The sequence below is a fragment of the Prionailurus bengalensis genome, chromosome A3 (genome assembly GCF_016509475.1).
Source record: "Prionailurus bengalensis isolate Pbe53 chromosome A3, Fcat_Pben_1.1_paternal_pri, whole genome shotgun sequence".
NCBI classification, from domain to species: domain Eukaryota; kingdom Metazoa; phylum Chordata; class Mammalia; order Carnivora; family Felidae; genus Prionailurus; species Prionailurus bengalensis.
In genome coordinates this window covers 63,508,305-63,530,558 of record NC_057354.1, presented here as the reverse complement: position 1 = coordinate 63,530,558, position 22,254 = coordinate 63,508,305, and the positions used below count along the sequence as shown (strand labels likewise).

General features: G+C 40.4%; 1 protein-coding gene and 1 long non-coding RNA gene across 4 annotated transcripts in view; one reads left to right on the top strand and one right to left on the bottom strand.

Moving 5' to 3' along the window:
* Positions 1–924: 924 nt before the first annotated feature.
* Positions 925–22,254, bottom strand: part of PLEKHH2 (pleckstrin homology, MyTH4 and FERM domain containing H2) — a 115,617-nt gene continuing 94,287 nt past the window's right edge. The window contains exons 25-30 of one of the 3 annotated variants that reach the window (XM_043603280.1): positions 16,405–16,564; positions 11,222–11,367; positions 10,048–10,177; positions 5,823–5,909; positions 3,991–4,128; positions 925–3,029 (exon numbers count right to left, since the gene is read on the bottom strand). In XM_043603280.1, coding sequence (XP_043459215.1) covers positions 2,844–3,029; positions 3,991–4,128; positions 5,823–5,909; positions 10,048–10,177; positions 11,222–11,367; positions 16,405–16,564 — 847 coding nt within the window. In that variant the 3' untranslated portion in view covers positions 925–2,843. Of the gene's footprint in view, positions 3,030–3,990; positions 4,129–5,822; positions 5,910–10,047; positions 10,178–11,221; positions 11,368–16,404; positions 16,565–22,254 lie in introns of those variants that run through there. The other 2 variants (XR_006300938.1, XM_043603279.1) reach the window with 2 other exon arrangements.
* LOC122496782 lies at positions 7,768–10,439 on the top strand. Its single transcript, XR_006300940.1, has 2 exons — positions 7,768–8,341; positions 8,585–10,439. It is a non-coding gene; the product is annotated as an uncharacterized LOC122496782 (long non-coding RNA).

Sequence of the window (22,254 nt, the reverse complement as noted above, 5' to 3'; positions counted from 1 at the left end):
TGGATTTTACCTTAATTTGGAGTTTAAAGTGATTCCTATTGCAATAAAATCCCTTTCTTCTTCCAGGAAAAAGAAAATAGGGGTAAAATGTAAAAGGAGATACCATTTCTACAGGAACTGGTTAGCAGAGAAGCTTCTCCACGCTGTTATTCCTGCTTCTCACTTCCCTTCCCTTCCCTCAGTCCCCACATCTCTAGAGCCTTTGATCCCCAAGAATCAGGCCAGAGATTCCGCACTGGGGAAGTCCAAATTCCATGGCAGCTACGGAGTAGGTGGACAGGTGAAATATGTTCTTGGCAACCCAGGAACACTTAAAGTCCTTGTCTAGAGAAATATGATTATCCATGTGGCTAATTCTTCAGGATTATACTACAGTACAATTATGATTTAAGTGTATTGTTCTAGGATCCTGGCCACCATGAATTTTTTCCTTTGGAAAAAATTTTCAGATAGTCAACTTATAAACACATTTTCAGAAGAAAGACTCTTTATAAGTTGTGACTAACTTTTCCTGTAAACTGAAAGTTAAATTCATTTCCAAGCTATGACACTATTTGACTTTAAGGACACACACACATAAAAACAAACAAACAAACAAAACCCAGAACGTTTACAATACATGTTTAAAACACAGCCCATCAATTAGCTTGAAATAAGCTACTTATGGAGCTTATTATGAAATCACAGGAGAACCCCACAATTTATACATATTGTATATGTGTCAATATGCATACATACATCTTAAAGTTACAATTTGCCAAAACAGCTTCCTTTTATACGGATAAAACAAAGCAACACTGAAGACAAAGCATGAATGCAAGAGAAGGAGGTAATAACTACCATTTTCACTAGTAGTACACCTCAGCTTTGACAATGAAAACATTAGGTATTTCTCGAAGAGTATTCAAAAGATAATGCTCAAAATGGGTTTTGTAAATCATTTATTATGATTGAAAGGGAAGAAAATGATAGGAGACAAATATGACAATTAAACATGTAACGTTATTCTCTTGTAACCAATCATAATAACATACTTTGAATTTTTTAAATGGCTATATAAGTAATTTCCCAGAAAATAAAATTTTCACATCATCAGTTACAGAAAATTGATTTCTTTCCATCAAAATATTTTATCTCTGTTCTATCAAAAATAAATGCCACCATTTAAGCTAAGCCTTCACTACTTGTTCAAATGAGAAGATTTGGAGTGGGGTGTGCTTACCCGATGGTGAAGTAGCTATTGCCTGGGAATAAAGTCCTCACACAGATGTAAGCTCTGCCAAGCCTCTGGCTTACCAACTAGTGATTACTGAACAGTTTCCTGGGAACTAAGAAACTCTATTGGATGCCAGCCAAAAGACTCCTGAGAATCATCGCAAATTGGTAACTCGTTTATTCTCAAAAATCAACTTGCTTATGAGAGAGTGGCTGTGGCTCAAAAGATTCGGGAAAATAGCAAATGGAAATCTATTTCTATGGGGTTTTTTGACCTTCTTTTTGTCATTCCCAATAAAGCAAAAATCTTAGCTGAGCAGTGTATTTCTTGGCTCTGCCCTTTCAAAGGACGCTAATACGAGATGGAATATTTTTATAAAAGTCTTAGTGTGACAACAGTATATTGCCATAGGGAGAAAGCAGCAAAGAGGAAACTATGAAGGCTCTGCCAACAAATTAAATCAGCAGCTAACATTTTTTTTTTTTCAAATTGGTTAAAAAAAACAAATACCACACACAAAGTGATAAATACATGTCCAAAAAATAAATACAAATATTCTCCACATAAATAAAATTAAGTATACTCATGATTACTATTGCAATTAAACAGTTTTATAATATAATTTTCATGTCTTATCACAGTTTCATTTTTATCATGAATACTAATTACTTTGTTTTGGCACATACTGGAACGAACTGACCACTCATGTATTCCAGCAAAGTAACACATTTCTAGACTCTCTCAACTAAAAGTTTACCTCCTTTGACAGAAGAATTCTTTCTCTTTTCTTTTAAAATATACTTTGGGGACATTTATACTAAAACCATAATTAAAAATGACTATACGAGGGCAAAGTTTTAAGCATCTGTTTGTTCTCAAAGATGTTATTTAACAAAATGAGGTCAAGATGACCCAGCACCAAATGCAAGGAAATGTGGGCAATACTCCAGTGAACTCGGGCCATCCGGTAATAGCCAAGGAATGTGAGGAGTCACTGTCTCGTTTTAAACTGTACACTCCAGTGATCCGAAAAGGTGACAGGCTGCACTTTCTAATACCACACAGGAGGCTCTGGTTACCTAACTCTTGTTTCTCACGGTGATTCCTAGTGCCACAAGCACTGTGCCGGCTCTACAACTGTGCCACTAAACAGCACCCTGCAGCTGTTGCTGACACTGTACATGTCCTTCCGAACACCATATCGTTCATTAAAAGCACACTTAATCACAGCACTTAATTTTTTGGCAGTGAGCGCTTCCAAATAATTAACTGGTTTGCCAAATGGGAGTTTGGCAGCTCCCTTTGCCAGAATATTTTTTTCAAGAGACAAAACAATGCCACACTGCATGATGTGTCTGATGGCAAGGGACAAAGGAGGTGGAAAAATGATGAATTCTAACCCATTTAATCTACGAGAATATCAGCACATGGGCGAATTTTGTGCTTATGGTTCATTAGTCGTGTTCATTTGAATATTTAAGGATCAAATGAAAGAGAGAAACGCCCACATTTTTGAAGTTTGGAAAACCAGTGTGGGTGCAACACTGCCAGTGTGTCAACCCACTGATCTGCAGCTGATGCAGCCATTGGCTGGAGGATGGGAGTGAGGGTTCAGGCTCCCGAGCTTTCAGAGCAGAGTGGGGCCTTTGGTCGGTCTGCTGCTTGACAGCAGGGGCTGGCCTCCCGCTGCCCTGGCTTCCGGCCCCCGGGTCTGGGCTGAGAGCAGAGCCGGAGCAGAGAGGTGGTGAAAGGCTGCCTTTTGCTGATGGAAGTTGTTTATGTAACTGGCGATCAAAAGAGTGATTTCAAGAATCTAAAGCAAGAAAAATAGACTCGTTAATGCTCCGGAGAAGTTCTCCTCACTTTCAAAAGAGGAAAGGGCTGGTGGTCTCCATGTGCAAGTGCCCAAGCTGGCAGAATCCCCTCCTCTCCAGATCCATGAAGTACTTACATGTTCAGTACCATCAAGGCACTGACACATTCTCCTGCCGCTTAAACCGGCGGAAGAGTGGATCTTAACAATCAAATGTAGCGGCAATGTTTTGTGACGGTAAAAAATGTGACAGTAGCACAGGCTGCCAATTATGTGTGCGTATGTGAATCAAGAACCTCAGTGCATAATATCAACTTTTTATTGAGACTAGGTGAAGTCCTGAGTATGTCTCAATCTTCTGCACTTACTGGCCTTTGCTTCAGTGTCTGCTATTGAAAAAAAGGTGTCAGATTCTAAAAAAGTAGTCTCTTTTGGTTGATAATTTTAAGACAATTTTAAAGTTTTAGGGAACCCGATGCTTCATTCTTTTTACAAAAATTGGATTACATACTAAAATGTAGCCCTTGTATTTATTGTTTTTACTTATCGACGTTAAAACTACAAAGGACAAGTGAAGTCTTAATTATAAAACCTCGCTCTTCCCACTAATGAGTCTGTAACTTGAATTACCCCAAGTAAATAAGATAATGTGTAAAAGGTACCTGACAACAACTTACATCAAGACCACTTATTTTGAATCTTCTGTATACCAGGCATTGGGCTAAGGCATTTTAACAATTCCATCGTTTAATTCTTAAGCCAAAAAAAATAGGTAGCCTCCTATAATTTTTTAGAGGAGGAAACCAAAGCTTAGCAAGATGAGGTAAGCCAGAATTTAGACCTAGGATTGTCTGATTGTAAGTAAGTCTGTTTTCCCATCTGCAACCTACTTTTTGCACAATAAATGTGTTAGCATGAAAAAACTAGTATAAAAAAAGCTGGTAGAAAGGCTTCTACTCACCTTGGGTTTTGCCATGGCAAAAAGTAATTTCTCTGTTGGTTTGTCCTTTGAATGTGTATTGTTAATGACTATCATAAAATCATCTTGATGACCTCCAAAGGTCATTAGACTCTTGTACACATAGCTGATTATTAACCTCTTCAAAGAGAAGAAAAAGTTAATATCTTATATACTCTTTACTTTCAAAGAAAGATGAGAAATGATTAATAGCATATATTTCCATTAAAATGCTGATATCAATGAAACTAACTTAACATTATATGTTAACTATACTTCACTAAAAAAGAAAAATGCTGGTATTAATTACATATAATACAAAAAATTATTTTCTAAAAGAAAATCTGTTATGATTTAAAATAGTAATGTACTAATTTTATGGAGGCATCATTTACGTTTATAATTAAAATATAGTTTGATTCTGAAGCTAATAACTCACTGCAGACAAAACAGAAAATACAAAAAGAAAATCAAAAGCACCTATATTCCAGGATCCAGTAGAAGAACACGGTTAATACCTTTGTAAATGTCCTTCAAGATCTCTCTCTATACATATTAGGTTGAACCATGTGAAACTGATACTTTTTTTTTTTGAAACTGATACTTTCTAAGGTAAAAAAATGGTCGGTCAAATATCGGCAAAACTATATGGTTCACCCTGATATATAGATTTTGATATAGATAAACAGAAATAGTATGGTGCATATTGTTCAAGATTCTGCTTCTTTTTAAATTTAACAGCAAATTATAAATATCTTCCCACGACAACAAATATACTTGTATAACATTATTTGAAATGATTTGATAGATAATCCTTTATTTAACCAATCTCTTATTGCAGGAAATTTAAATCATTTTTTATTTGTTACTATCTTGAACAATACTTCAATGCATATATTCTGACATGTTTCATAATACACATATCTAATTATTTCTTTAGTTGTAAATCTCAATTAGAGGAATTGTTACTTCAAAAAAGTAAGGACAATTTTGAGAATATTTCCAAATTTTCCTGGGGAAAAGTTATATCCAGTTATATTCCCAGCACTGTAGTCTTGCTAACACTAGATATCACCATTCTTTTATTTATTTTTTATTTTTTTGAAGAAAGAGAGAGAGCAGGGGAGGGGCAGAAAGAGAGGAGGAGAGAGAGAGAATCCCAAGCAGGCTCCATGCTGTCAGTGCAGAGCCCAACCCCAGGCTCGATCTCATGAACCATGAGATCATGACCTGAGCCGAAACCAAGAGTTGGGCACTTAACCGACTGAGCCACCCAGGTGCCCCTACATTAATGTTATCTTAAAGATTCTCATTTACACAGGAAGCAATCTTCCTAACACTATAAATGAATAGTTGTTTTATGAATACAACCATGGTTGCAATTTAGTCATGGTATTTAGTATTTTCCTCATATGCAATTCAAAACCCGTCCAATCTTGTTTTAAAAGATTAAATAACAATCACAGTTGTATTTGTAAAAATGACTATTCATGATAGTATTAGGAAGGATGTTATGGGGGCACTTGGGTGGCTGAGTTGTTTAAGCATCAGACTGTGGCTCAGGTATTGATCTAACGGTTCGTGGGGTTGAGCCCTGTGCTGACAGCTCAGAGCCTGGCACCTGCTCTGGATTCTGTGTCTCCCTCTCTCTGCCCCTACCCCCATTCATACTTTGTCCCTCTCTGTCTCTGAAAAAAATAAACGCTCAAAAATTTTTTTTTAGAAAGGAAGGATGTTATCTGTGTATAAGAAAAAGCGTATGAAGAGATCATTACCTTCTGTGTATGTACATTGAGCAATGCAAACAGTTGACTCAACGTGCAACTTAATCTTACCATGGAATTGTATTCTAAGACGCTTAAGCCATCCTCGTGGATAGCCAGCCACATGACAGTACTTCCGAGTGGTGATGGAGTTATGGGCTGTGAAGAGATGAAAACATAATAAACGCTAACCAAATCACAGAAATAGTTTTTAGTCACAATGCAGTGCAACATTTGCAACAACAACAGCAACTTATTTTTATTAAAAATATCTCCTGAAGGAGAAAAAAGAGAGCATGAAACCTACAGGGGGAAAAAATCTCTCCTGGGGCAGAGGCGGTGGCATGTAATGGAAAGAGCAGTGAATCTGACGGCAGGGGACCTGGGTCTGCGTTCTCAATCTGCCATTTATTAGCTGTACAATTGGAAACGCTACTGAATCTCTCTGAGGCTCAATTTCCTCATCTTTAACATGGAACAACAGTGTTTATATCTTATTTTTCTTTTGTGTTAAGAGGCTAAGAGTTAATAAGCTTGTTGGTTTTCTATGAGGACCAAAATCCTAATGAAACAAAATACATGTGTGTTTCTAAGGTGTGTAAATGCATACTTTTTCTGAAAGTTTATTGAATCTGACACTCAAATGACTCATAATGATAGAATAAAAAGAAAAGATGAAACTGTGTGATGAATGGTAATGAGAAATACCAAATTTTCCACTAAATTCCTTATTGTAAAAAACAATGAAATTATATTAATAAAAAGAATCTCTCACCACTAAACCCCAATTAAAACCCATGAATGTTTTCGAGCATTCCACAACGATTGCTCAACAATAAGTGAATTTAACAATGACTAAAATTCTAACAAAAACTTAACTACTTTTCCTAAACCTTATGAAAGTATGCTGAGGCCATAGATAAGCAACTGGGATGAATCTGTAGTATTTATACATATACTATATTTGTATAAGGTAAAAGTTATCAGAATCTCATGTATAAAAACCCCTGGGTTATTATCTACTAAGGGTCTGTTTGCTAAGGATAGGCAAGCATTAAAAGGATGCTGGGGTGCCTGGGGGACTCAGTCAGTGAAGTGTCCGACTCTTGATTTCAGCTCAGGTCATGATCCCAGGGATTGAGCCCTGCATCGGGCTCCAGGCTGTGTGAGCCTACTTGGCATTCTCTCTCTTTCCCTCTGCCCCTCCCCGTGCTCATGTTCTCTCTCTCTCTCTTTTTAAACAATTTAAAAAAATATATATGTATGTGTGTGTGTGTGTATATGTATACACACACACACACACACACACACACACACACACATATATATGATGCCATTTAACCTAAGCCATTGAACCCCCCAGTCCTTTGACAAACAAAATGTTGTTTTTATTGTCCTTTGGTCAAACAAAATATGGCATATACATGCAATGGAATATTATTCAGCTTTTAAAAAGAAGGAAATTTGGACACACATTACAACACTGGATGAACCTTGAAGACATTCTGCATAGAAAAATAAGCCAATCACAAGGATGTAGAGAAAGAGGAACCCTTCTACACTGTTGGGGGGAATGTAAACTGGTGCAGCCACTCTGGAAAACAGTGTGGAGGTTCCTCAAAAAGTTAAAAATAGAACTACACTACAACCCAGCAACTGCACTAGTAGGTATTTATCCAGAGGATACAAAAATGCTGATTCGGAGGGACACTTGCACCCCAATGTTTATAGCAGCACTGTTGACAATAGCCAAATTATGGAAAGAGCCCAAATGTCCATCGACTGATGAATGGATAAAGAAGATGTGGTATGCATATAAAATGGAATACTACTCAGCGATTAAAAAGAATGAAATCTTGCCATTTGCAACAACATGGATGGAACTAGAGGGTATTATGCTAAGCGAAATTAGTCGGTCAGAGAAAGACAAATATCATATGATTTCACTCATATGTGGAATTTAAGATTGAAAACAGATGAACATAGGGAAGGGAAGCAAAAATAATATAAAAAACAGAGAGGGAGACAAACCGTAAGATACTCTTAAATACAGAGAACAAACTGAGGGTTTCTGGAGGGGTTGTGGGTGGGGGGATGGGCTAAATCAGCAAGGGGCATTAGGGAGGGCACTTGTTGGGATGAGCACTGAGTATCATATGTAAGTGATGAATCACTAAATTCTATTCCTGAAATTATTATTACCCTATATGTTAACTAACTTGGATTTAAATGAAAAAATAATAATAATTTAAAAAAAGAAAAAAAGAAAAAGAAGCCAATCACAAAAGGACAAATAGTGTATGATTCCTCTTACATGAGGTTTCTAGAGCAGTCAAATACACAGAACAGGAAGCAGAATGGTGGATATCAGGGCCCCGGGAGAAGGGAGAATAAGGAGTATGGAGGTTTAATCTGGGAAGATGAAAAAGTTGTGGAGATGGATGGTGGTGAGGGGAGCATGATAATGTGAATGTGCTTAATGCCACAGAAACGTACACTTAAAAACGGCTAAAATAGGGAAAAAAGTTAAAACGGTGTATTTGATAGTATACATACTTACAGCCCCCGATGGATGCTATTAAGCAAAGGAGGTGATGGGGCGCCTGGGTGGCGCAGTCGGTTAAGCGTCCGACTTCAGCCAGGTCACGATCTCGCGGTCAGTGAGTTCGAGCCCCGCGTCAGGCTCTGGGCTGATGGCTCGGAGCCTGGAGCCTGTTTCCGATTCTGTGTCTCCCTCTCTCTCTGCCCCTCCCCCGTTCATGCTCTGCCTCTCTCTTTCCCAAAAATAAATAAACGTTGAAAAAAAAAAAATTAAAAAAAAAAAAGCAAAGGAGGTGTCTGCATAGAATAAAGAAAGAAGAGTAAAGAAAAGATGCCAGTCATGCAACAAGCAAATGCTACATCATTATTTAATAATATTTCTGTGCTAAAAAAGCACAGAGCACGTAATCAAAGAAGAATATTTAGTATTCCTTCCAATGCTGAAATCAGAGTTAAAATTCAGTGTAAAATGCTACTCTACAGTTCAAATCTAGTCCTTACATTTGTAAAAAACGTGTTCAACTCCTTGCAAATATATTCATTTCACAGATGTTTAAGCATAATGACAGCACCCACTTACTCATTAGTATACAGCTTTCAGTACCAGGAGCAGTAGAATTTCTTACCTCACAATGATACTGTCACTCATGGAATTAGAATGAGAAGATACCCTAGATTTTACTTTTCTAGCCTGAGTTGTCACTTACAGATGATAAAAATGAGGTTCAGAGAGGCTAACTGACTTGCCCAAAGTGGCACAGCTATTCAGCAAAAATGTATTACGTGGTATCTATATGCAAAAAATAACGGTGTGCACAAGATGAGGATTTCAGGATCAGTGAGTCTACACCCTCAAGATGCCTACAACTTATTAATGAGGACAGACCAAACACATACACACATATACCACAAAACAAGGAGTATTTTAGGAGCCTGAGAGACTATAAAGTGACACGGTTCCACAGAAAGAAGAGTTCAAAAAGTACAGTTCTTCTCTTGGGGATTGGGCTGGCCACCTGCTGTCAGGGCTCACCTCTCCTTCCTCAGTATTCCCACAGCGCCCTGTCCCTGTCACTTTTAACCATGTTCACTCTACAGTGCTTGTTTGCGGGCCTGTTGCAACACTGGATTGTGGGGTCCTGGAAGTTTGGGTACAACCCGTCTGAAACCATGGGCTTATGTATCTCAGGATACATAATGTTTGGAAAACAGAAGTCACTAGACATTAAATAAACAAGCAAACGAGTGAGAGAGTAAATGATAAATGGGTGAGAGGATGCATGGATGCGGACAAGAAAGTGGAGTTCAGCTGCTGCCTTCAGTCTAGTGATGAGCCCGCAGAATGCAGGTGACTTAAGGTTGGCGGCAAGACGGAGAAGCTGGTGACACTCCTGCCCTTTCCTTAGTGTCCCTTCATGGTTTTCTTTTCTTTTTACATTTATTTTAGAGAGGGAGGGTATGAGCGGGGGAGAGGGGCAGAGGGAGAGAGACAGAGAATCTTAAGCAGGCTCCACGCTCAACTTGGAGCCCAATGCAGGGCTCGATCCCCCAACCCTGAGATCATGACCTGAGCTGAAATCAAGAGTCAGATGCTCAACAGACTGAGCAGCCCAGGCATCTCACCTTATTTTTTTTTTAAAGCCGGATATACTAAACTTGGGGTCACCGTGGTCACTGTTTTACTTCAGTGAACTGCACAGGGGCAACTATACAGGTGAACGTTTCTATTCCGCATCTCCCTCCCATCCTTTCTTACTTTTGCAAGAAATAACTTGGCACCAAAGAATGGCCACTTCCTGGCTACTGTCAAATAAATGCGCACACAATCAGCAGCACTGTGTCCCCGGAGGGCCATCCATCTGGTTGACAGTCGCTGGCAGAGCTGCCTAAGAAAAGAACAGAAACGAAAACGCAAAAGCAAAAACATAAACAGTGTATCCTCCTCCCAAGGCAAAGTTCTCCTTCAGCCAATCCTAGGTCAATTGGGGTACTGAGGTGTCACCCAGGAGGAGCTGTGATCTTGTGACTCCCATCTCACCACTGTCCACCCCTTGTCCTTTTGGCATATTCCTCTCACTAAATTCTCATACTATTAGTGCTTTCAGCATGATCCAAGTTCCCCATCTCCCACCCCCATTGGGCAAAGTTTTTTAAGTCTGATAAGCTAACATCAAACCTTAGTGTAAATTAGTTTTAAAAGGTAATTTCTCATTGGAATGGCTTTCATTTTTAAAGAGAAGTACAAGACATTGAAACCAAAGAATGAATCCCTAATGGGGGAATTTTAGGTACTACCACCCCTGGCTTAGAGATATGTTAGCTGCAGGGGAGATGCCTTAAATAAAATCACAATGGCAACTGCTTACTTCTACAGAGACAAGAGCTTGATCTTAAATGTTTCTATTTTGGAAAACTCATTGAATTGGATTTGCCTCTATTTTTAAATTGAATTACCTTTTCTTCATATAGTCTCTAAAACCAAAATTCCAAATTAGTTGAATTCAAACAAAAATTTATATTAAAAAAATCTTGTGTAGGCAGATAGTTTGTTTTTATTCTAATCTGTTTATAATAGAATACCCCAAGAGATACAACTTTTTGGTAAACACTTCATAACACTAAACACAGTACTGGCCATTTTTTTTTTTCTTTTTATTAGTAGGGTTAATTTGGACAAGAATGAATAAGATCAAATGAAAAGTAGATCTAACTTAAGGTAAACATCTTTTCTTTAAAATTTTAAATACGGATTTTCAAGTTTCTAGGCCCATCTTAAATGAGAAGATCAATAACCTCTTGGTAGTCAACAGTGTTAAAAAAATCTTAAGAAAATGATCACGTATGATTTTCATCTTTAAAATTTGAACAGAAAAATATCACCAAGAGACCACTGTGACTCTACCCTTAAAGAGTCACAAGTACTTCCTTACCTTAACTGTTCTTCAGAGGAGTCATCTCTATACCTTTTAGGATAAAATTTTTCTATGACTTGTTTTAGAGTTTGATTTGCTTTGCACTGATTAGGAACATGCCCTGCTGGAGTTGAAAAGGGTCTTTCAAAATCTCCAATCTCCACCTAATTGCAAATCCAAAAAGAAAATAAAGGGTATTGAAGAGTTTTTTTTTTAATTAGTTTCATTGTTTCTGAACATTCTTTATAATATATAAATCTATTTGTCATGATTGTGTGATTATGGAATTTACAACCATACATAAGTATTAATAAAATCTAAATTCCATTTGAATTCTAATTTAGAAAAAAAATCTGTAATTCAAACATTTCAATTCCATTTCTACACCAACCACTCTTGGTTAATGTTGCCATCTAGTAGTATTTGCTAAGGGCCACTAATACTATTCGCTATAAGAGCATAGGATAATTTTTTGTTTTTAGGGTACTATTTTAGTTGCTAATAATAAAGCAAAATGGGAGCTAATAATAAAAGACAAAAGAGTTATAAAGCTATGAGAAATCTCAGAAAAGTATTATTTGTACTTAAGGGTCTCCACTGAATATGATGGGAGTAAGAATGACATTCTCATTACTGTCTTCCTAGATTTTCTGCATAAATGGTTCTGTATCCATCCACTTGCCCTATTATTCTGGGAATAGAGTCCTGTATTTCCCTTTCATCTTGAATGAAAGAATGTTCAATCCTTATCTCTATGAACACGCTACACAGATGCCATTCTCTACCCACCCACCCATCTCTCTATCCACTCATCCACCCATTCATTCATCCAAACCTATATGGAGTCTCCATTATATGTCAGGCACATATTAAGTGAAGTGAGAAAAAACAAACAAACAAACAAACAAAAAACAGCTGAGCACAGTTCCTACCCTCAAAGAGTTTATTGTCTAACAGAGGAGGCTGAAGTATAAACAAGTTGAGTATAAACAAGTTGTTTATATTTGTAACGACCCGTGTCAGGTGCCTTTTATAGGGTACCAAAGAGGGCTCAAGGAGGGAAATGGAGTGGGGACATTCAGATGAATGTCCTACTGATCATTCACATCCTTACCTACAACACTCCCCAATAAACAGATGGAGGGTTCCATCCAGACTAGGCTGGGTCTCCATCTCAAGGGGTTGTTCTGCCTCCAGGTAAGCTGTTAGCACAACCAGCCTCTGAGATTCTGACCCCTGTGGCTTCTATTTTCTAGCTCTTAGTCTGATCCATTGCCATCTAAATTCCTTAGCTGAACCTTACACTTACAGTGTATTCTACCTTTCCAGGTTCTCTGACCAGTTTCTTAGTTGTTGGTTTCTTGGCTTGGCCCTGCTATTCAACTCTCATCCTCATTTCCTACCTCCTTCCCTAATTTCCCCACACCAAATACAAGCTGTCCATCTGTTCTTCAAACATACTGAAATCCTTCCCCCAGAGCAAGCTTTTTATTGTCCTCACCTATCACCAGACCATACTCGGCACAGCTATCTGTGAAACCTAAGAGCAAGCTTCATCCCCCAAGGAGATGGCAGTTGGACAACCAACAGTCACAAAAATAGGCCATTCAAGGCAACGTTTTCTCTTAGGGAACCGTACAGTGGAATCTCCAAGGTCAGTGTCAGGAGGAGTACATAAATGTTTGCAGGATAACTGAAAATCACCTCAGAGAGTTCCCAGTATGACTCACATCAACACGATGCCCTACCAGACACTATGCACAATGATTAACGATCAGCTCCAAGAATTTCCTAAGAAAGAGAGTATCAACAAGGGCCTAGAGATAGTCAAATCTTCAACAGAAAGAACTTTTCTTCTACAGATCTCAGATTAGTATATTTAATTTGTCTTCACAAAGACTACTCTGAGGAAAAGAGTTCGGAGATATTATTTAATTTTCCTTTCATGGATGGAGAAATTATACTTTTCAGTCAGTAACACGTTCAGAATTTTCTAGGTGTACGCATAGTCTTACCTCCCTACTCTTTCCTCAAATTCATCTAAAACATGTTAGAAGTATAGCTCTCTCAAAGACATTACAATTTTTCTCAGAAAAACTTTCTGATAAAATTAAAAATTGAAAGAGGAAGACTAACTTAAATTTTAGTGAAAATGAGAGTGATTTTAAAGAGATGCCTTTAGAGGACTAGAACCTAGAATGGCAAGGGATAGGAAATCATACCTAATCCTATCACCAAGAAAGTTTGTGACCTATTTGTCTTATCCTTAGCTTTTCATTGCTTGCAAAATGAGAACCCTCAGTGCAGCAGGGATGCTTTAAAGTTTGGAGGACCATAAAATTGTTATAAAAAGTAAACTCCATTATTAACTATTCATTCATCCAATGGAGAATGGACTATGTGTAAGGCACTGTGCTAGGTACAAAGATGAATAAGGGCAGCCCTTTCCCTCAGGGAGGCTACAGCCAGTGGTGTGAAGCAGAAACAAATGAATAATAATAAACCTTTGAGGTAAAGACAGTACCGTGCAGGACATGACACAAACCCCAAGAGGGACACTTAACCCATGCAGGCAGAATTCAGGAAGGCTTCCTGGAATTAGTGACACCTCAGATGAAAATTGAAGGATAAATTGAGGGGCACCTGGGTGGCTCAGTCAGTTAAGCATCTGACTCTTGGTTTCGGCTGGGGTCATAATCTCGCAGTTATGGGTTCGAGCCCCACATCAGGCCCTGTGCTGACAGCAAGGAGCCTCCTTGGGATTCTCGCCCTCTGCCCCTCCACCAATTGCTCTCTCTCAAAATCAATCAATCAATCAATCAATTTTTTAAAAAAGGATACATTGAAAGTAACAGGTGAAGGAATGGGGGTTGAGATGTTCCAGGCGGAGTGGACAAATAAGTACACAGAAGAGGTAAGAAAAAGTGAGCCATACGCAAGTCAGGGAATCGTGCAGGGAACCAAAGTTTCCATTTTGCTGGAGCATAAAGTTCAAAGCAGGGAATATTAACAGATGACGCTGGAGAGGCAGGCGGAGTGTAGCTCACAAAGGCCCTGTGTAAACAAGGGAATGACAGCGAGATCCACCTGTCGGCTAGCTCTCCACCCCAATTCCAGAGCTTCCAAACAAAGCACCACGGCTCAGCCTCCCAGCCGGGTCTTAAGAAAATGGCGGCCCCCACTTCCTGTCCCTCTTTCCGGACGTTGCTCTTGCCACCCAACCGCCATTCTGTGCGGAAGCACACGCAGCCACATGAAGAAGCCACGTGTAGGTGTTCCCACTGATGGCCCCAGCTCAAGTCCCAACTAACAGCCAGCGGCAGACGCCAGACATGTGAGTGAACTCTGCAGCCGCAGAGTCACAGCCAGCCTTCGAGCAAGGCCAGCTGCGGCCATATGCAGCAGAGACCAGCTGTCCTTACTCATCCCTGCCCAAACTATTATGTTAAGTGGCTGAGTCTTGCTGTCCTTACTCATCCCTGCCCAAACTATTATGTTAAGTGGCTGAGTCCTGCAGTCATTTCTTTATGTAGCAATAGCTAACTAGAACAATCTCTCTAGCATCTGGGTGGAGCACAGATTTGTAGGGGATCAGACCAGAGAAAGGCTCATGAGCTAGAAGCCTGCTGCAGGAGAGCAGGCTGGACGCGATGGTGGTCCGACACCCAGCAATGGTGACCAAAATGCAGACGAGTGAAGAGGAGAATGTATCTTAGAGTTACAATGGGCAGGATGTGGTGACTGGTGGGACCAAGTGAAAAGGAGGGCAGTCGGTGATGATTCCTGGACTCGAAGCTTGCATGAGGAGACAGCAGCACAGTGAAGATACAGAAGGTGAAGGAAAAGGACAGAAGACAGTTTGGTTCCTGCCAGGCCGAATTTAAGGAGTGCATGAGAGAAGTGAACTGGAGAGAAAAGATTTGGGAACCCCCAGCACAGGTGGTAAATAAAGAGATGTCCTGGGACGGTGTGCACTGTGCAAGGACCACAGACTTCGGACATCTAAGCCTTTGTCCCAATGACGTATCACAGAGTTGCCTTAACTTTGTTCCTTAATTAAGCTGTGCAGAGACTCATTTGTGGTGGAGACTGTGAGCTGCCTCTTACGACTCTTCTCTCCTTATTGAGTAATAAAAACCTTGGACTTACTTAGGAGCTGTGCTCCTTGCCAGCCAGCTAAGACCATATTTGCTAGTCTCCCTTGTAGGCTGGCAAGGCCATACGACCAAGTTCTGACCAGGGAGACATAAATGGAAGTGTTCTCTGGGTAACTTCTGGAAAGTTTCTCAAAGGAGGAAAGGCATGCCCTGCTTCAGCCCTTCCTCCATCCTGATGCCTGGGACACTGATGTAATAGCTGGAGCTCTGGTAGATCTCCAGGACCACGAAAAGGACATGAAAGGACCATGAAAGGAGATTTTATTTTCCATGAAAAGGAAAGAAGAATGGAGAGCAAGATAAAGCCCATGCCTCTGGCGACTCTGCAGAGGTGCCAGATTGCCTGTCTCTCTACGTGAAACACAAATACCTTTCTATTTGGATTAAGTCACTATTGATTTCTGCGTGTGTTTATAAACGTCTGAACTTAATCCTATCGGTACAATAGGTAAATAAAAGAAAGTGCTCTAGTCTTTTAAAAGACCCATTCCTTTTTTTTTTTTTTTTTAAATATTTATTTAGTTTTGGGAGGTCGCAAGCAGGGGAGGGGCAGAGAGAGCGGGACAGAGGATCGAAGCGGGCTCTGAGCTGACAGGCTGACAGCAGCGAGCCTGATGCAGGGCTCGAACTCACGAACCACGAGATCGTGCCCTGAGCCGAAGTCGGACGCTCAACCGATTGAGCCACCCAGGTGCCCCGAAAAGACCCATTCCTATTAGATTACTGAATGATTTCAGCACGGCATCTTCAGCCCTGCAGCTCTACACTGAAATTCCTTTACTAACTGCAGAGCCTAGTGGGATACTGTTAAGATAACTAAGAAACCAGGTTCCACGAGGAATACTGTCTCAGTCAACATCACCGCCGTGGTTGTCAGCAATTCAGAGTCAAACTGTAATTATATGCCTGTAAGTTTTAAGGTGTTAATCACAGCAACGTGAATTTAAAGAATTACAAGGTATATTGTTTTGCTATACTTCAATCAATGTAGAAATTAGGATCTTACGTTTAACAAAATATTACTTTATAAAACATGGAAGTTACCTGAGCTAAAAGAGCTGCCATTTCTAATGCCAGGTCCTTGTTCAGAGGAAAAAGTCCATTTATTATTTGATCATTTGTCTGATACATTAACAGCAACTTTTCTCTGTCAGTCTCTCCGCGAGCTTGCATTGAGAAATACAGTCTTAAAAGAAGAAGAAATCTTTCATTACATGGTATTCTTACAAAGAAAGAAAGGAAAGACAAATCCAGGGGACTGATACAGGGTTATTCTAAGGTAGTTCTCTACATGATACAAACTTAGAGCATGACTCTCAGTCCATCTCTGTTTCTGTTTCATATTAATATTTCCAGCAAACAGAGGAAAAGCTGCTTTGAGGTTAAGGAATGCTTCTATGCTATTTTTTTTTTTTTTTTTGCCCTAAAATACCCAGTCCTTTACTGAGGAAGGACCTAAGGTACTGAATGAAATTAAATATGCCCTTTCTTGTAAGGAATGCTGATGTAACCCTTCAATTCAATGGGCTGTATAAAAGCAATTGTCAAAACACTCATGATCTTTCCTAAATACCTTGGAAATATCACGGAAGAGAAAAATGAAGATCTGAATTCAAACTCAACATCAGGGGCGCCTGGGTGGCTCAGTCAGTTAAGCATCCGACTTCGGCTTAGGTCATGATCTCACGGTTCATGGGTTTGAGCCCCGCATCAGGCTCTGTGCTGACACTCAGAGCCTGGAGCCTGCTTCGGATTCTGTGTCTCCCTCTTTCTCTGCCCCTTCCCCCACTCACACACACACACACACACACACACACACACTCTCTCTCTCTCTCTTTCTTTATCTCAAAAATAAATAAACATTAAAAAAAATTAAAAAATCAACATCAAATTGGGGGTGGCAGTTTTCTCTGGAGGGTCTAAAAGATATTATTCGTACATTTTAACTTTTTATCCCCCCACATCCAGGTAAGCATCTTTAGCAGCTCAAACATAGTTTACATGTGGATATTATTACTTGTTGAAATAGGAGATATCTTCTGTTTGCCTAGGAGGACTTCAGCATTTCAGTGGTCTTCTTTATTTATTCACTACGCCACTCCACTATTCGGGAGACCTCTGGGGACTCTGACTTCAGGCTGCAGACCAGGCACAGGGTGCTATAAATGCTGTAGATGTTACGACGATGGGGTGGGTAAGCAATACACTGCTATACTTGAATGTTGGCAGGACAACAGAGTGGCAGGAAAAGAGAGATTTAGATTCAGCATGTGTTAGGAATGTGCCCAATTAGCTCTAAGTGGATTTTCAGCCTTTTCCTCCCCACACCCTTCCAGGAGAGGACACACTGGCATCAGTTACAGTATCTTTCACACTAATTATCTCTGTTGGCAGGGAATCTCAGGGAAGCATGGTGGGTGGACTCTGAAAAGCTCCTCCCTCCCATGACTTTGATAATTCTTCCCACCCACCACACTTAGGAATCGCCAACCCATGCAATCATTCAGAGTGGTATCTGGAAAAAACAAATCCTAAGCCCTACTCATCTGTGACTGCATGATGATAAACTGTTAACTCACAGAAGACTATGGCTGGGCAATAGAAACAGAGTCTAAATTCAAAATGCTACTAGGGTGCCTGGGTGGCCCAGTCGGTTAAGTATCTGACTCTTGATCATGGCTCAGGTCATGATCTCACAGTTCATGAGTTCGAGCTCCACACTGGGTTCTGCATTGATGGTGTGGAGCCTGCTTGGGATTCTGTCTCTCCTTCTCTCTGCTCCTCCCCTGCTTGTGCGCTCTCTCTCTCAAAATAAATAAATAAACTTAAAAAAAAAGAGAGAGAGAGAGAATGCTATCAGCAAAGTGATATAAAACAAAGAGAATAAAGTTTAAGAAGAAAGCCCTCTGTTTTCGTCATAGCTTATTTCCTCCACTTGAAGTTAAGAACTATGTCTTACTCTGGTTTAAGTAAGGTTCTTAATAAAAGTTTGAATTGATAATAAAGGTAGAGGGAAAAAAGGACCAGATATGCAAACAGGTGCGGGCAAGAAGACCTAAAGTGCATTTTCTATTCTTATTGGCATTCTGGAAAGATGGACCTGGGAGGGGAAATGAAGCACTATGATCAAAAAGGGAAAAGCAATCCAGGGCAAGTATATAGGAAGACAATACGTACAATCGTTGACTGAAGCTCCTAAAGAAACAGTTTGCACTCCAACGACTGTACAAGGACTTGGAGAGAATGTGGAAAGGAACCAAAGAGTCACAAAAATGATCTAGAATCAGAAACTCAAATCCACAGTCTTGGACAGACGAGGTGCCAGGGGAATGTGATGTGAGTGTCCCAAAATGACCAGCTTCTAGGCACTCCCTAGTCCCAAAGAGGCCTGCAGCAGAGGAAGTGGGCTTCTCTTCTGCAGGCAGGGCCTGGGTTAGACAGCAGGGTACCTGCAAATGTGCACCTCCTCACTTGATACCAGGAAGCGGAATACTGTGGGATGGAAATGTTCAGGACCAGTTCTGACCCCTGGACACTGCTTCTGAATGCGGTAGGGCTCTCAGCGCTGCTGGGGAACCCATTGTTTGCCTCCAACTGGCTCCGTATTTCGTTCCTAAGAGCATTTACATCCTACTGTCTTTCTCCTCCCTTTGTTAACTTGCTGAAGGGGCAGCTTGCCTTCACCTTCCAGTTACCTTCCCGTCACTCCTCCATCCACCATGGTCTACGGATAACACCACTGAACTGCAGTCGTGAACCCCCCACCCCCCACCCCTTGCCTGCCGCTGCCTCTCTGGCTACCATCTCAAGTCACCTGCTCAGAAAGCACCACTCTGCAAAGGCTTCCTCTATGGTCCCACAATGTCTTGTATATATGCATGTTATATTCATGGTAAGAGCCAATAGTGGTGGACGTTTACTGTGTGGCTAGATCCAAGTGCTGTACATTTGCCAACATACAGTCCTTCAGACAACCCTAGAAGTAGGCACCATTTCCATTTCACATAGAGGGCATCCGAGGCACAGAGGTGGTGAGTGACTTACTCAAGGCCACACAGTGAGTGGGAGAGCCAGGATTCTAACCCAGGCAGTTTCTCTCCAGAGGCCCTATTCTTCACTACTCTGCTCTACTGTTTCTGTTACAGCATTAACGACATTGCTAAGATTTCATGCCTGTTTCTCCCTATAAACTGTAAGCTTCTAAAGGGTAGAAGCTTACACCTTTGAACCCTCTGTTCACCTTTGAACCCCCAGGGCTTCCACAAGGTCTGGCACTGGAACACACTGAACAGATGTTTCCTGAATGAATGGGTAAATGAGTGGTAGTAAGAACTGCCAATCATGGGAATTATTTGCCAAAACAGCCTGAAAAATCCCCTTCTGTAGTCTTGGGTAGTTTCCTCACCTGTAAGATGGAGATAATAGTGATACCGGTCTCATAGGGGAGTCGTGAGGATTATATGAGAAGATGCGTACAAGGAGCTCAGCACCAGGCCTGGTGTGTGGTAAGTGGTCAGTAAATGTTGGTTATTATTATTATTATTATTACTACTTTTATCACTAGGGTTCTTGTCTAGAGGTCTTCAGAATCACAAAAGCCCCTTCATTCCGGAATTTTTTTGTTTTATTAAAAAAATTTTTTTTTTTATCTTTATTTTTGAGAGAGACACAGAGTGCGAGCGGGAGAGGAACAGAAAGAGAAGGAAGCACAGAATCCAAAGCAGGCTCCAGGCTCCGAGCTGTCAGCACAGAGTTTGATGCAGGGCTCGAACCCACAGACCGAGAGAGCATGACCTGAGCTGAAGTCAGATGCTTAACTGACTGAGCCACCCAGGCGCCCCTGTTTTGCTTTGTTTTGTTTTATGGTACAACAGCCTTTACTGTTTGCAACAGGAAGAGGACGGGACATGGGCACGACAGCTCTGGCACCCGGGGAAGTTTCAAAGACCTACTCTGTCTCTGTCCCCCAAAAAAGCGATTATGGAAATTTTTTTAGGGTAAACATGGCTGGAAGAAATCAGATAAACTAGATGACCTGCCAAGATGTTTCCTGGCTTAGTAGCCAATGCCGCTAAAGCGGCAGAGATGGGAATGTTCACCTATGCTCCAAAAAGTAAGAATTAAAAAGCAGTACTGAAAATAATCTTCTTCTTTTTTTAAATTTTTAATTTATTTTTGAGGGAGCACAAGCGGGAGAGGGGGATAGAGGATCTGAAGCAGGCTCTGCGCTGACAGCAGCAAGCCCGATGTGGGGCTTGAACTCAAGAACCATGAGATCATGACCCGAGCCGAAGTTGGACGTTCAACCAACAGAGCCACCCAGGTGCCCCTGAAAATAATCTTCTTAAAAAATGTTTATTTATTTATTTTGAGAGAGAGAGAGAGAGAGAGAGCTAGCATGAGTGGGGGAGAGGCAGAGAGAGAGAGAGGGAAAGAGAGAACCCCAAGCAGGCTCCATGCTGCCAGTGCAGAGCCCGATGTGGGGCTCCATCCCATGAACCATGAGTTCATGACCTGAGCAGAAGTCAAGAGTCGGACGCTTCACCGACTGAGCCACCCAAATGCCCCTGAAAATAATCTTTTATTTCATAAACGGGGGTAGGAAGAGTTGTTTTCTTCAGGGAAGGACCCTTGCCGATTCCAGTTTGTTAAAAACATGTCTTGACTTTTGCAGTTTCAAATACACAGTAAGAAAGCAAATTAAACACGCAGCTTAAGCATAAATAGAATTTAAATGTTAGTTTCCAAAGGACTGTCTATAAGAATAGGTTCAAATGCTATTAATTAGATCTTTAACCTCTGCATCTAAATAATTAAAATTCCATAACTTACTAAATATAAATACAAATTCCATGATAGAGAGCCGGTGTCTAGTTTCGCTTATTACAGGGCTGCTTGACAGATGAAGCATCGAGTCCTTGGCTGCATGATAGGTCACAGCCAGTCCCCCTTCTAACTGTGTCACTGGAAATTAGGGCTCATTGTCTAAGCTATTTATACACATATGCAAAGTGCAACCATATTTAGAAGCATAGTACTTTCTCATAGCTGTGGCTAGCCAGCCATTTCAGACCTCTGTTAAAAATTAAACCTTTTGGCTGAGTTGCTTTTTTTTTCTGATGTCAAAGATATTGTCATGGGACTTTTTTTTTTTTTTTTTTAACAAGGCAATCAATCTTTATTATGTATTATTCACAACTCTCTTTGTCCCTTCTAGTGCCATTTGCTAGACTTGGATTATTACTCTAATCTCTTTCGAACTACCTTTCTGCATTTCATCCAAATTTAATTTGGGTTCTAACCATAGCTATCACAGACAGAATTAGTATGTATTAAGCATTCATAAGGTACACATTATTAGGAATAGTCTTAGACATGGAAATAATTCCATTTAGTTCCAATAAAACCAAATGAGAATTCCTGAACCTCTCTCCATAAAGATATATGGCAGGTCAAGTCCAGGAGCTGGCTGTCTTCAACAAAAGGTAACATTAAGAGACAGGGCAGCAATGGGGATCTCCAGATCAGTGCTTCTCGAAAGTCAGTATGTGTAAGAATCACCTGGAGAATTGCTAAAACACAGACTCTTTAATGTCCAGAGATTCTGCTGGACTCAGTAGGTCTGTAATGGTGCCCAATAATTTGCATTTCTTTTTTTTTTAAGTTTATTTATTTATTTTGAGAAAGACAGGGAGAGAGAGAAAGAAAATCCCAAGCAGACACCACACCATCAGCGGGGAGCCTGACACGGGGGTCAAACCTACAAACTGTTGAGATCATGACCTGAGCCGAATCAAGAGTCAGACACTTAACCACTGAGCCACCCAGGCGCCTCAATAATTTGCATTTCTAATGTGTTTCCATGGGATCCTGAAGTTGCTGGTCTAGGGCCCT